General features: G+C 50.1%; 1 protein-coding gene across 1 annotated transcript in view; it reads right to left on the reverse strand.

Annotated features, from left to right (window-relative positions):
- The window catches only part of LOC140458840 (nectin-1-like), a 60,617-nt gene extending 58,769 nt beyond the window's left edge, over positions 1–1,848 (reverse strand). Inside the window, exon 1 of the mRNA XM_072553521.1 lies at positions 1,729–1,848. Within this exon, the coding sequence (XP_072409622.1) occupies positions 1,729–1,810 (82 nt within the window). The 5' untranslated portion in view covers positions 1,811–1,848. The remainder of the gene's footprint in view (positions 1–1,728) is intronic.
- Positions 1,849–15,158: the final 13,310 nt, after the last annotated feature.

Consider the following 15,158-nt stretch of genomic DNA (forward strand, 5'->3'; position numbering starts at 1 on the left):
TCCCTGGACACTATGGGACAATTTCCCATGGCCAATCCACCCTAACCTCCACATCCCTGGACACTATGGGACAATTTCCCATGACCAATCCACCCTAACCTGCACATCCCTGGACACTATGGGACAATTTCCCATGGCCAATCCACCCTAACCTACACATCCCTGGACACTATGGGACAATTTCCCATGGCCAATCCACCCTAACCTGCACATCCCTGGACACTATGGGACAATTTCCCATGACCAATCCACCCTAACCTGCACATCCCTGGGTACTATGGGACAATTTCCCATGGCCAATCCACCCCAACCTGCACATCTTTGGATTGTGGGAGGAAATCGGAGCACACCCACGCAGACACGGGGAGAATGTGGAAACTCCACACAGACAGTCGCCTGAGGGTGGAATCGAACCCGGGTCTCTGGCGCTGGGAGGCAGCAGTGCTAACCAATGAGCCACCATGTCGCCCCAGGCTTCCATGGGTAGGCAAGCTATTAAAGTTTGTACATGAACCAAACTCCAGATGACAGGGCAAACCAATGGGATGGGACTGATATACAGATTGATTTTAATGCAGCGAAGTCGGAGATGGTGAATTTCGGAAAAGGGGGAAGTAATATTGAGTCAAATAGAGCCCCAGTAGCCTCAACCATTGCTGCGGTTGCATGAACATACCCCCAGAGTACGGGGGCGGTGCGAGCATAAGGACTGGTCACTCAAGGGACTCAAATTTGAGCAGATCAGGAAAAGCTGCAGGGGGTTGAGGCAAGAGAAGAGGAGGAGACATAACGAGCTGTTGTGTTCTGAAAGAATACCGTTCAGGAAAGAGTTGAAGTATTTGCAGAAGGACTTGAATGGGGTAGTGTTATGAGAAGGGAACAGTGGGCAGTGGGAAGAATCAGAAAATTCTTCCAGGGACTGGCACAGACCTGATGGATTGAGTGGCCTCCGTTTTGCGCTGAATCACCCACTGAGTTGACTATTCCCTCACTGGATGGAGTCAGATAAACCACTTGGTGAAGCGCATCTGGTTCAGAAAAGATTTTACAAGAATGTTGCCAGGGTGAGTGGGCTTGAACTGGAGGGAGAGGCTGAACAGGCTGGGGCTGTTTTCCCTGGAGCGTCGGAGGCTGAGGGGTGACCTTGTCGAGGTTTATAAAATCATGAGGGGCATGGATAGGGTAAATAGACAAAGTCTTTTCTCTAGGGTGGGGGAGTCCAGAACTAAAGGGGCATAGGTTTAGGGTGAGAGGGGAAAGATAGAAAAGAGACCTAAGGGGCAACGTTTTCACGCAGAGGGTGGTACGTGTATGGAATGAGCTGCCAGAGGATGTGGTGGAGGCTGGTACAATGACAGCATTTAAAAGGCATCTGGAGGGGGACATGAATAGGAAGGGGTTTGGAGGGATATGGGCCAAGTGCTGGCAGATGAGACTGATTAGGTTGGGATATCTGTTCAGTATGGATGAATTGAACCGAATGGTCTGTTTCGTGCTGTACATCTCTATGATTCTATCCCTCTGTTTGATCTCTCATTGCCAGCCCACACTTAGCCATTGCATTGGAATTATGCAATGTGGAACAACATTGGCCAAGAACTGAGTGCAAACATATTGGTGCAATCCACTCACAGACATTGTATCAATCTGGGAGGAGGAACGAAGTAAATTAATTCCTTTACAGAAAAACTTAGCAGCCAACACCTCCCGATGAACTTGTCCACTTACCAGAGAGGAGCAGAACACTTGGAAGAAGGGCATTCCACATCATGTAGGTCATTTTCCACTGAGCCAATTCCCAATTCAACATGCCTCCTCAATATCTACAAGGAACAAGTACCTCCAGAAGCTCACTACCACCTTCAGAAAAATGAAATGGACGCGTTTTGCAATTTTCAAAGAGGAAGGAACAAATTCAGAAAATGTGAGGCAGATGTCATGCGCATGTGGTTTTCGCTCTCTCTCACACACACACACACACATTGTCGCTCCATGAGTCTTGTAATTAAGTTCCATGCAAGAGGGTAGTCTCTGAGAGAAACAGTCACTGCGTCTCCCCTAGTGAAGAACGTACATACCCTCTGGACCGCGACGCCATTGGACTAACTCCGATACTCCGTGGTGGTGAGGGATGAGCATTGAATAACGGAGTTGGGATGTCTTGGTGCAGGCTGCTGGTTAAGGTCACTGTTGGGGTATCGTGTGAAGTTCTGGTCACCCGACTCTCGAAAGGATATTATTGAAACCAGAAAGAGTTCAGAAAAGATTTACTGGGATGCTCCCAAGACTGAGAGGTTTGAGTGAAAGGGAGAGGCTGGATAGGTCAGGGGATATGTATCCTGGAGCATCGGAGGCTGAGGGGTGACCCTGTCGAAGTTTATAAAATCATGGGGGACATGGATAATGTGACAGCTTTTCCCTGTGGTGATGGGGGTTGGGGGGGGGAGGGTGGGGGAAGCAGAGGTTGGGGGGAATCTAAAACCAGATGGAAGAGGTTTAAGGTGAGAGGGAAAAGGGTCCAGAGGGAAAATGTTTTCACACAGAGGATTGTGAGTGTTTGGATTGGGTGTCCAGAGTTAGTAGAGAAGACTGGTAGAATTTGAGAAACGTTTAGACAGGGACTTGGAAGGGATGGGTATGAAGGAGTAAGGACCCAGTGCAGGCAAATGGGATGAGACTGATTGTGAAAGATGGGTCACATGGGCAGGTTGGGCCGAAGGGCCTGTTTTCATGCACAGGCGGCGTGCCCCTTTAACAATCCCAGCCGACATCTTGACTTGCCTGAATCTGTCAAAATCCAGATCTCTGACAGCTCGGGAAGGATACCCGCAAAGCAATTCAGAGCAGGAACAGGGCACTTAACACCATCCTTCAACACCATTGTAACCTTTAAGAGAGTAACAGTAGCAGTAACAGCACCAGGTGTTCTCAATAAGACACAATGTCACGTGTGCTCCAGCTACTTGGGTAGCTGGTAATCTGGAGATGACAAAACAGATTCAAATTAGGCCGATCAGTTTAAATTATACCCCAAAAAAATGCCAAGTCAAGTACTGAGTATATTGGCAATCTTAAAAGCCAATGACACAATCCGATGCTTTGGGGTATAAGACCGGGGAAAATTGAACAGTTGGGAGGAGAACTGCCACCAGACTAACAGTTGTAGACTGCTAGTCAGAACTCTCTGAGAGGTGCCTGTCTAGAGAAGGAGTTTGCACAGAGAAAAAAACTTCAACACTGACCTGGCGAGCCAATCTACCGATAACGATAAAGAGAAGATTCAACCGTTGGCTGGTTTTAAAATTTGAATTTTCTTGTAAATTTTAATTGGGAGTTTTATCGGACTAGTATTCTGGAAGGGTAGATAAAGATAGGTTAGAGAAAGGAGGTATAAATAGTTGTGAGTTAATTATTCTCTGTTAAGCTTTAAGAAATAAAGTTGTTAATCTTTTCCTTAAGTAATGCTTGGCCTTCCGAATTTTCACAGATTACTGCGCAGGATAAATCCTTTCTGTGTTGCTGGTTTAAATTAAGCAGGAGGGTTTCGCCTGTGCTGGAACAACAGCTAATCTAATGGTGGACCTCTGCAGGACAATCCCATGTAGGCCCTGATGTTTAATAGGGAGTCAAAAATCGGTCTCCCTTTGAGGACTTTTGCAGGGTGGTGTTTCTGAGATGCACCTTTTTTTGTTCCTCATCCACAGGTCGCAAGCATTGCTGGTCAGCAATTGTCCATACTGCTGTGGGGTCTGGAGTCACGTGTAGGCCCAGACCAGGTAAGGATGGCAGTGTCCTTCCCTGAAGGATATTAGTGAGCCTAGATGGGTTTTTCCAGCAATTGAGAACACTTTGATACTCAGCCTTAGACACTTCCTTCCAGTTCCCCATTTTAACACAAAATAGAGCTCATCTCCCCACATGGAATTCAACCCCGCCTTCCCTAGGATGTCATGAATCCTGAAATGCTAACCCTGCTTTCTTCCCATGGATGATGTCAGACTCGTTGAGTTTCTCTCCGATTTTCTGGTTTTGTTCCCCAGAACATTATATAGATTGCTGCATTATCAATCCGGCGATAGTATGACTGGACCACTACCTCCCTGCTTCAGGGACCTAACATTGGGACACAGACAGACTTTAACCTCACACCTTCAACGCATTATCTGCGTTGAGATGGCACCTATTCTTAAAGCTATCGTGAGAAGGTAACTTTAAAAATGCTCTGGGATTTGCATAGGAAGGAACCGAAACTAACATAGTCATTCGAAACGATGAAAAACTTAAGCTAAATGGGCGGCACGGTGGCACAGTGGTTAGCACTGCTGCCTCACAGTGCCAAAGACCCGGGTTCAATTCCCGCCTCAGACTGTGTGGAGTTTGCACATTCTCCCCGTGTCTGCGTGGGTTTCCTCCGGGTGTTCCAGTTTCCTCCCACAGTCCAATGGCACGTAGGATAGGTGAATTGGCCATGATAAATTGCCCCATAGTGTTCAGGGATACATAGGTTAGGAGCATCAGTCAAGTAAATATAGGATAATAGGGGAATGGGTCTGGGTGGGTTTCTCTTCGGAAGATCACTGTGGACTTGTTGTGCTTCAGTTTCCTCCCACAATTCCAAAAAGAAATGTGCAGGTTAGGTGAATTGGCCATGCTAAATTACCCGTAGTGTTAGCTGAAGGGATAAATGTAGGGGAGTGGATATGAGTGGGTTGCTCTTTGGAGGGTCGGTGTGGAGTTGTTGGGCCGAAGGGCCTGTTTCCACACTGTAAGCAATCTAATCTAAATTTGTTAAATATTACATTCCATGACTCTGCTACCCTGTTGCTATAAATTCTGTGTCTTATGATTCTTCTCCACAATCACCTGATGAAGGAGCAGCGCTTTGATAGCTAGTGCTTCCAAATAAACCTGTTGGACGATAGTCGAGTGTTGTGTGATTTTTAATCTTCTCCCGGCTTCAAAGGCTTCATTAAAACAATCTCAACTGCCCTCTGCCTTAAGAGTATTCCATGACCCCTAAACCCCATTATACTGTTCTCTGGGGAAGAGGTATTTTGGAGTGTCAAATCTCTGCTGTTAAAGGTTGGTCATGTCCTTATTTCCACCCACACAGATGTTGGCTCATTGAGTTTAAATCGCTAGGATTACACTAAACCTCTACAGGTCCCATTCATAGCCTTGAACATTCTGAATCTCCAAGTGCTCATCCACACATCTTTTCAAGGTTGCGAAGTTTCCCACCTCAACTACCCGCCCAGGCAGTACATCTCAGACTCCTCCCACCCTGTGGATAAATTTCCTCAAATCCCCTCTCAACCTCCTGACCTTTATTTTAAAATGATGCCCCTTCCCCTTGTTGTTGACCCTTTGACTAAGGGGAGCAGCTGCTTCCTACCCACCCTGTCCATGCCCCTCATAATCTTATATCCCTCTGTCAGGTTCCCCCTCAACCTTACCTGCTCCAAACAAAACACCTGAGTGTATCCATCCTCTCTCTCTCTCCGTCGTTGAAGTGCTCCATCCCAGGGCAACATCCTGGGGAATCTCCTTTGTACCCCCTCCAGTGCAATCCCATCCTTCCTGTGCACAGTACTCCAGCTGTGGTCTCATCTAAGTCTTGTACAACTCCCACATCACCTCCTCACTCTCACCTTTCCCCACAGATCCACCTTTCTCCCTGTATTTAACTTGCGGCCCCCTTCCCCTCCCCACTCCTAATGAAAGGTTCCGACCTGAAGCGTCAAATCCCCCTCCTCCTCTGATGCTGCGTTTTCCCAGCTCCACTCTCTATCCCCGCGACAAGCGTCCCGTATGTGTTATGACCTACCCTGCCTCACGCAGAGGGTCTGTGGACACACAGCCCACAATCCCTCTACTCCTCTGAGTTTCCTAGTCTCCTGACGTTCATTGAGTACTCCCTTGTGTTGTTCCTTCTTTCAAAGTGCATCACCTCACACTTATCAGGATTAAGTTTGAGTTGTCATCAATCAGCTATGAGGTCATAAGGTACAGGAGCAGAATTAGGCCATTCGGCCCATCCAGTCTGCTCTGCCATTTGACCATGGCTGGTATGCCCCTCACCTTCCACTTCCCTGCCTTCTCCTCATACCTCTCCAACCCTTTACCAATTAAAACTCTGTCTCACTCTTCCTTAAATTTACTCACTGTCCCAGCATCCACTGTACCTTGACGAAGCGAATTCCACAGATTCACAACCCTCCTCAATTCTGTTTTAAATTTGCTCCCCTTTATCCGAGGACTGTGACCTCTCGTCCCAGAATGCCCCACAAGAGGAAGCATCCATTCCACGTCTAGTTTATCCAGAGTTTTTATCACCTTCAATACATCAATGTGATAATCCCTTTATTGTTCTAAATTCCAGAGAGTATAAGATTAAACTGTTCAATCTCTCTTCATATGACAAACCCCTCCTCTCTGGGAACGATCTAGTGAACCTCCTCTGAACTGCCTCCAGTGCCACGACATCTTTCCTTAAATAAGGGGAATCAAAGCTGTGCCCAATACTCCAGGTGTGGTCTCCCCAACACCTTGTATAGTTGCAACAATATTTCCTAAACTGATCATCCACTTACACCCTCCTCTCTCAATACCCTACGATCTTCTTGTCAATTTGCTCAGAGGTGTAACTGCACACCCTGGAGCAGTTGGGACTTGAACGCGGGGTCTCCTGCGCAAGAGGGTGGGACACTACCATTGCACCACAGCAGCCCCCTCACTACATGGTATAATACTTCCTCACTGGTTTACCTTTAGTTCCAGTAAACTGCTGTGTTAATTTAATAACAGCTTTTTAAAAAAATTAAATTGGTGATTTATTTTAAAGCACAGTTTGTAATTATATATTGGGGTTCCTTTGTGACTCAGTCTCGCATTTTTCCATTCCCTCTGACTACCTGGTCAGGTCCACACCCCCCTACGACCCACCCTCCCATTCTGGCACTTTCCCCTGCCACTGCAGGAACTGTAAAACCTGTGCCCACACCTCCTCTCTCACCTCCATCCAAGGCCTTAAAGGAGCCTTCCACATCCATCAAAGTTTCACCTGCACATCCACTAATATCATTTATTGTATCCGTTGCTCCCGATGCGGTCTCTTCTTCATTGGGGAGACTGGGCGCCTCCTAGTAGAGCGCTTTAGGGAACATCTCCGAGACACCCGCACCAATCAACCAAACCGCCCCGTGGCCCAACATTTCAACTCCCCCTCCCACTCTGCCGAGGACATGGAGGTCCTGGGCCTCCTTCACCGCCACTCCCTCACCACCAGACGCCTGGAGGAAGAACGCCTCATCTTCCGCCTCGGAACACTTCAACCCCAGGGCATCAATGTGGACTTCAACAGTTTCCTCATTTCCCCTTCCCCCACCTCACCCCAGTTCCAAACTTCCAGCTCAGCACTGTCCCCATGACCTGTCCTACCTGCCTATCTTCTTTTCCACTTATCCACTCCACCCTCCTCCCTGACCTATCACCTCCATCCCCTCCCCCACTCACCTCTTGTACTCTATGTTACCTTCCCCCACCCTCCTCCCTGACCTATCACCTCCATCCCCTCCCCCACTCACCTATTGTACTCTATGCTACGTTCTCCCCAACCCTACCCTCCTTTCATTTATCTCTCCACCCTTCAGGCTCTCTGCTTCTATTCCTGATGAAGGGCTTTTGCCCGAAACGTCGATGTTCCTGCTCCTCGGATGCTGCCTGACCTGCTGTGCTTTTCCAGCAGCACTCTCATCTCGAATCTGGTTTCCAGCATCTGCAGTCCTTGTTTTTACCTCGCATTTTTCAGTCTGATGCATGGTATGATTGATCCACCCTTGCTAAAGTCGATGTAAGACCTCAGACAGGACTGTTAGCTTTGCTTCTCCTTCAAATCTCTTGCAGTTCGCCATTAATTAACTGAAGGTAAAGATTCGGACAAAACATTGAACCAAACAACACGGGGGAGTAAAGCGCAATGGGCCATCTGTTTTATCCCTTTTCAAACGAAAGATATGACTCCTCCCCAACACATCAACAACGACAGAGTGATGGCATATACACTCCCTTTTCCTTACTGTGCATCTGAAGAAGGTTAACTTAAGACTTGGCAAGTGATCTGTATCATTGCCCCATTCCCCTGTCACAGTGATGCACGGTTTACAGTGAACAGAGCAGAAATGGTGTTAATAGGTCCTACTCCTCCAACGAGGTAATGCACCAATTAATCACAACCCAAAGCCTCATGATCCTTCAGCTGGCCTTCTTAGTGAGCAACTCTTGCTGCACGTCCCTCCCAAATCGATCAGTTCCCTTTTCCCATCCTGTATGAAGTGTTGCTCCCATACCGGGTTTGGTTTCTTGCCTCTCCGTCCTGATGCACACAAGACGTCTTGTCTCATCTCAACTCTGCGTCTCCTGAAAAACAACGTGTGAGCTCTGAAATGCCACTGATGACTGCTCTCGTCAGTTCAGGCTTCAGAGTGCAGGGCTTTCCAAGTTGAACTTCTATCGCGAAAAAAAAAGGACACATCTTAACAGAGCTTTTCAGGACACTTTGCAAGAATCACGGGAATAAAGAAATATATTGTACAAGAGGAGAGTGCCAATTGGGTGCCACCTGCAATTGAATGTGATTGGACTCTACTTGGGAGAATCACCTGGGTGTCTCGGTGGAACAGTCCCTGAAGGTTGGGAGGCAGGGGGAGCAAGCAGTGAGGGGGAGCTGATGACGTGCTGGCCTTCCGAGCGAGAGGATTGGAGTATCGCAGTGAGGGCGTCCTGCTGCAGTTACCCAGGGCCTCGCTGAGGCCACGCCTTGAGGACTGTGTGCAGTTTCGGTCTCCTGGTCTTGAGGGAGGGACATTCCCGCTATTGAGGGATCCCAGCGAAGGTTCAGCAGACTGATTCCCGGGAATGACACATGAGGGAAGGCTGGATCGACTGGGCTTGGACTCACTGGAATTTCGGGGAATGAGGGGGTGGATTCTCATAGAAACATATACAATCCTGATGGGACTGGACAGGCTGGACGTGGGAGAAATGTTGGGAAAATCCAGAACGAGGGGGTCACAGTCGAAGACTAAAGGGGGAAGCCATTCCGGACTGAGATGAGGGAGAATTTCTTCACTCAGGGAGTTGGGAACCTGTGGAATTCTCTCCCACAGGAAGCTGTTGGGGTCAGTTTATTAGATTTGTCCAAGAGGGAGCTGGATGTGGATCATGGGGCTAAAGGGATCAAGGGGAGAGGGTGGGAATGGGATCCTGAGATTGTACAGTCAGCCATGATCATAGTGGATGGTGGAGCAGGCTGGAAGGGCCGAATGGCCGACTCCTGCATCTATTGTCTATGTTTCTATCACCATGTCAATCACACCAATTAATGACTGGCAGTTATAATTGTGAATTTATGTTGAATAATCCAGAGTATGCAAGAAACAGACGGGCAGTCACGTTGCTAATTGGGCTTGGGGTTACAGATATTAAGGGACAGTGCACTGTCATTTGCTGACAGAAACCAGGTGAGAGTCATTTGCTGGTTCATTTCTCGGTGTCTTGAGCAATCAGAATCCAGCTGCTTCGTGTAAAACCTGGCTTGGCAGTTAACTGTCAGTCACCGTCAACTGGTGCATTTCCCAAAGAAATCAGAGTCCACTGGCCAGCCAATCAGTGCTCTCCCCTTGTACAGTACAAACGTACCCTCCACCTTGTTATTTCTTGTGATTTTAAAAACCCATCTGGTTCACTAATGTCCTTCGGGGAAGGAAATCTTCCATCCTCACCTGGTCTGGCCTACACGTGACTCCAGACCCACAGCAATGGGGTTGACTCAGAATTGCCCTCTGAAATGGCCGAGCAAGCCACTCAGTTTTACTAATCGCTACAAAGTCTCAAAGAAATTAAACCAGATGGATCACTGAGGCACTGGGAAAGACAACAGTCGAAGGAGCCCTGCCCAACCCTACAAAGTCTTCCTCATTAATATCTGGGAGCCTAGTGCCTACATTGGGGGAGCTGTCCCACAGACTGGCCAAGCAACAGCCTGACACAGTCACACTGGAGGAACCATACCATACAGACAATGTCCCAGACCCCCACCGTCACCATCCCTGGATATGTCCTGTCCCACCGGCAGAGGGGGTGGCACAGAGGGGGATACAGACAGGAGCGAGTTGGCCTGGGAGTCCCCAACATTGACTCTGGACCCCATGAAGTCTCAGGGTAAACACCGGAAAGGAAACCTCCTGCTGATTACCACGTAACATCCTCCCTCAGCTGATGTTTCAGTACTGCTCCGTGTTGACCAACACTTGCAGGAAGCACTGAGGATGAAAAAGGATGTAAAATGGACACTGGGTTGGGGGTTTCAACGCTCACCCCAAGAGTGGCTCGGCTGCAGGACTATTGATCAGATCTGAAAGGCCAGACTGGGTCTGTGGGAGACGGGGAGGGAACCAACAATAGGGAGAAACATCCCTGACCCCATCCTTACCAATGTGCTGGCTGCAGATGTATCTGTCCATGGCAGCATTGGTAAGAGTAACCCCCTCACAGTCCTTGTGGGGACAAAGTCCCACCTTCGCATTGAGAATCCTCTCCATCGTGTTGTGTGGCACCATCACTGTGCTAAAGGGGACAGACCTCAAACCGATCCAGCTACCCCAGACTGGGCATCCATGAGGTGCTGTGGGACATCAACAGCAGCAGAACTGTGCTCCAGCACAGTCTGTAACCCCATGGCCCAGTATATCCCCCACCCAACCATGACCAACAAGCCAGGGGATCGACCCTGGTTCAATGGAGAGTGCAGGAGGGCATGCTAGGGACAGCACCAGGCAGACCTGAGGATCAGGTGTTTACATGGTGAACGGCGATCTATGAGATATCAAAAGGGTTGGAAGGCATGAAGATTGTAAAGGCGATGGGCCCGTCGTTCCGACAATAGTACTGAAGATGTATGCTCCAGAACTGGCCGCTCCCCAAGCCAAGCTGTTCCAACTCTGACAACAACTTGACAATGTGAGAAATTGCCCTGGTATGTCCTGGACATAAAAAAGGAGGACAAATCCAACCCGGCCAATTGCGACACCATCGGTCTACTCTCATCATCAGTGTCGTGATGGAAAGGGTCTTCAACAGGGCCATCAAGCAGCACCCACACAGCAATAACCGGCTTAGTGACACCCAGGTTGGGTCCCCCTAGGGTCACTCAGCTCCTAATCTCGTTCCAGCCTTGGATACAAACATAAACCCCCCACCCTCCCCCACCGATGCTCAGTAACAGCAGTGTGTACCATCCCCTCCCTCCCCCACCGACCCTCAGTAACAGCAGTGTGTACAATCCCCTCCCTCCCCCCACCGACCCTCAGTAACAGCAGTGTGTACCATCCCCTCCCTCCCCCAACGACCCTCAGTAACAGCAGTGTGTACCATCCCCTCCCTCCCCCCACCGACCCTCAGTAACAGCAGTGTGTACCATCCCCTCCCTCCCCCCACCGACCCTCAGTAACAGCAGTGTGTACCATCCCCTCCCTCCCCCCCACCGACCCTCAGTAACTGCAGTGTGTACCATCCCCTCCCTCCACCCCCACCGACCCTCAGTAACTGCAGTGTGTACCATCCCCTCACTCTCCCCACCGACCCTCAGTAACAGCAGTGTGTACCATCCCCTCCCTCCCCCCACCGACCCTCAGTAACAGCAGTGTGTACCATCCCCTCCCTCGCCCCCACCGACCCTCAGTAACAGCAGTGTGTTCCATCCCCTCCCTCCCCCCACCGACACTCAGTAACAGCAGTGTGTACCATCCCCTCCCCCACCGAACCTCAGTAACTGCAGTGTGTACCATCCCCTCCCTCCCCCATCGACCCTCAGTAACAGCAGTGTGTACCATCCCCTCCCTCCCCCCACCGACCCTCAGTAACAGCAGTGTGTACCATCCTCTCCCTCCCCCCACCGACCCTCAGTAACAGCAGTGTGTACCATCCCCTCCCTCCCCCACCGACCCTCAGTAACTGCAGTGTGTACCATCCCCTCCCTCCCCCCACCGACCCTCAGTAACTGCAGTGTGTACCATCCCCTCCCTCCCCCCCCCGACCCTCAGTAACAGCAGTGTGTACCATCCCCTCCCTCCCCCACCGACCCTCAGTAACTGCAGTGTGTACCAGCTACAAGATGCCCTGCAGAAACTCACCAAAGAGCCTCAGGCAGCACCTTCCAAACCTGCGGCCACTTCCATCTAGAAGGACAAGGGGCAGCAGGTACATGGGAACACCACCCCCCCTGCAAGATCCCCTCCACTCCCCATCCCGACTTGGAAATCTGGGTCGGAATCCTGGGATTCCCTCCCTCAGGGACATTGGGGGTCTACCCTACAGCACATGGACTGCAGCGGGTCAAGAAGGCAGCTCACCCCCACCTTCTCAAGGGGGTGGGGGGCAATTAGGGATGGGGCAATAAATACTGGGCCCAGCCAGTACATGACACCCCCTACTTATGAGTGAATAAGAATAATTGCTAACCTTGTGTCTCGTACGCTCTTTTCCAACTTGAAAGCAAGATCTCCCCCGTTCTGTGTGAATGGAAGCTTATTGTGTCGTTGAGGGTTAGTTCAGGTTGACAGACTCTCTTCCTATTTTCTCTTGTCTGTCGACAGCACAGCCACGCAGCGTGGGAGAGACACTTCGGCCCATTGGATTTGTACTGACCCATCAACAGCAATGCCACTTGCCTGCTCTCGCCCCATCACCCTGAATGTTATGACTTTCCCAAGTGGTCATCCGTGCGCTTTTTAAATGTTGTGAAGTTTCCCACCTCAACTCACTCCCCCCATCCCCCACCCCCAGGCAGTTCATTCCCAACCCATACACCCCAACCCCCTGAGTGAAAATGTCCCTCCTCAAATCCCCTCTCAATCTCCTGCCCTTCAGTTTTAAGTGATGCATCACCACCACAACCCCCCCCGCCCAACCTTGTCATTGACCCTTTGACTAAGAGGCTCAGCTACTTCATTTTCCCCCACCCCCTCCTCCCTAGGCAGGCATGGTGGCTCAGAGGTTTGCACTGCCGTCACACAGCGCCTGGGACCCTGGTTCGATTCCCGTTTCGGGGTAATTCTCTGTGTGGAGTTTGCACATTCTCCCTGTGTCTGCGTGGGTTTCCTCCGGGTGCTCCGGCTTCCTCCCACAGTCCAAAGATGTGCAGGTCAGGGTGTATTGGCCGTGCTAAATTGCCCGTCGTGTTAGGTGAAGGGGTAAATGTAGGGGAATGGGTCTGGGTGGGTTGCTCTTCGGAGGGTCAGTGTGGACTGGTTGGGCTGAAGGGCCTGTTTCCACACTGTAAGTAATCTAATCTAAACTAGATTGCCCATGGTGTTAGGTGCATTAGTTAGAGGGGAATGGGTCTGTGTCGGTTACTCTTCGGAGGTTTGGTGTGCGTTTTTGGGCCAAATAGTCCATTTACACACTGTAGAGAATCTAATCTAATCTGTCCATGCCCTGCATAACCTCCTACACCTCCGTCAGGTCTCCCCTCAACCTCCTCTTCCCAGATCTTTTCCCCTGGGATGGGGGAGTCCAGAACTAGAGGGGCATAGGTTTAGGGTGAGAGGGGAAAGATACAAAAGAGACCTAAGGGGTAACTTTTTCACACAGAGGGTGGTACGTGTATGGAATGAGCTGCCAGAGGAAGTGGTGGAGGGTGGTACAACTGCAACATTTAAAATTCATCTGGATGGGTATATGAATTAGGAAGGGTTTGGTGGGATATGGGCCAAGTGCTGGCGAATGGGACTGGATTAATTTAGGATCACCTGGGCAGCATGGACGAGTTGGGCCGAATGGTCTGTGCATCTCTGTGACTCTATTCTCTGTTCCAAAGGAAACAGCCTGATCTTCCCCAGACTCCCTCTCCATCGCTGAACTGCTCCATCCCAGGGCAACATCCTGGTCTGTCTCCCTCTGTACTAGTGCAGTCCTGTCCTTCTCGTAGCGCGGGGCCCAGAACTGCACACATCAGGATTGTAAGTGTCCCTGAGGACCAAAGTAATGCTATCTCGTCAGAGAGAGAGAGAGAGAGAGAGAGAGAGAGAGGACTGCTGGTGTTTTGACCTGACAGTGACCATTCCTCAGGCCAGGGTGAGGTTGAGACTGTGAGACTGTTGTGGTAAGCCTCAGATCCTTTGCCCTACAAAGTCCAGTCCAGCTCCAACCTCTGCTCCCTGCTCTCAGGATCTACGCTCCGACTGATAAAGGCAAGCTTCCTGAACCACCCTATTAACCTGCGCTACCACCTTTCAGAATCTATGGACAAACCCCCCCAGCATCCCTCGGAGCTTCCTCGCGTCCTGTCATTCATTGAGCATTCCCTTGTCTTGAGGCCTCTCAGAGTGACAGAGGTGTACAACACAAAAACAGACCCTCCGGACTAACCCGTCGGTGCGGAGGAGGGAGGGGATGTTTGTGGGTGTGGGGGCTGCTTTGTCCCTGGATGGTGTCGAGCTTCTCGAGTGTTGTTGGAGCTGCCCCCATCCAGGGGCAAGTGGGGAGTATTCCCTCACCCGCTTGACTCGTGTCTTGTAGATGGTGGGACAGGCTTTGGGGAGTCAGGATATCTCACCTAATCTAGTCCCACTTGCCAGCACCCGGCCCATATCCCTCTAAACCCTTCCTATTCATATACCCATCCAAATGCTTCTTAAATGTTGTCATTGTACCAGCCTCCACCACTTCCTCTGGCAGCTCATTCCATACACGTACCACCCTCTGGGTGAAAAATTTGCCCCTTAGGTCCCTTTTCTATCTTCCCCCTCTCACCCTAAACCTATGCCCCTCTAGTTCTGGACTCCCCCACCCCAGGGAAAAGACCTTGTCTATTTACCCTATCCATGCCCCTGATGATTTTATAAACCTCTATAAGGTCACCCCTCAGCCTCCGACGCTCCAGGGAAAACAGCCCCAGCCTGTTCAGCCTCTCCCTATCGGAGAGCAAAAACAACAGTAGAGCAAAATTATATACTAAGGACCCTCTTCCCTTCATCATTTACTATTTCAAGTGACTTCTGCTTTCCTTTGAATACACAGTCGGACATAAATGACTTGTCAGAAGAGAGGCAGTTTGCTTGTTTTGTGAACGACCGCTTTATTGTCAGGAGTGTCAGTAG

This window comes from Chiloscyllium punctatum, chromosome 34 (assembly GCF_047496795.1).
Source record: "Chiloscyllium punctatum isolate Juve2018m chromosome 34, sChiPun1.3, whole genome shotgun sequence".
Taxonomy (NCBI): Eukaryota; Metazoa; Chordata; class Chondrichthyes; order Orectolobiformes; family Hemiscylliidae; genus Chiloscyllium; species Chiloscyllium punctatum.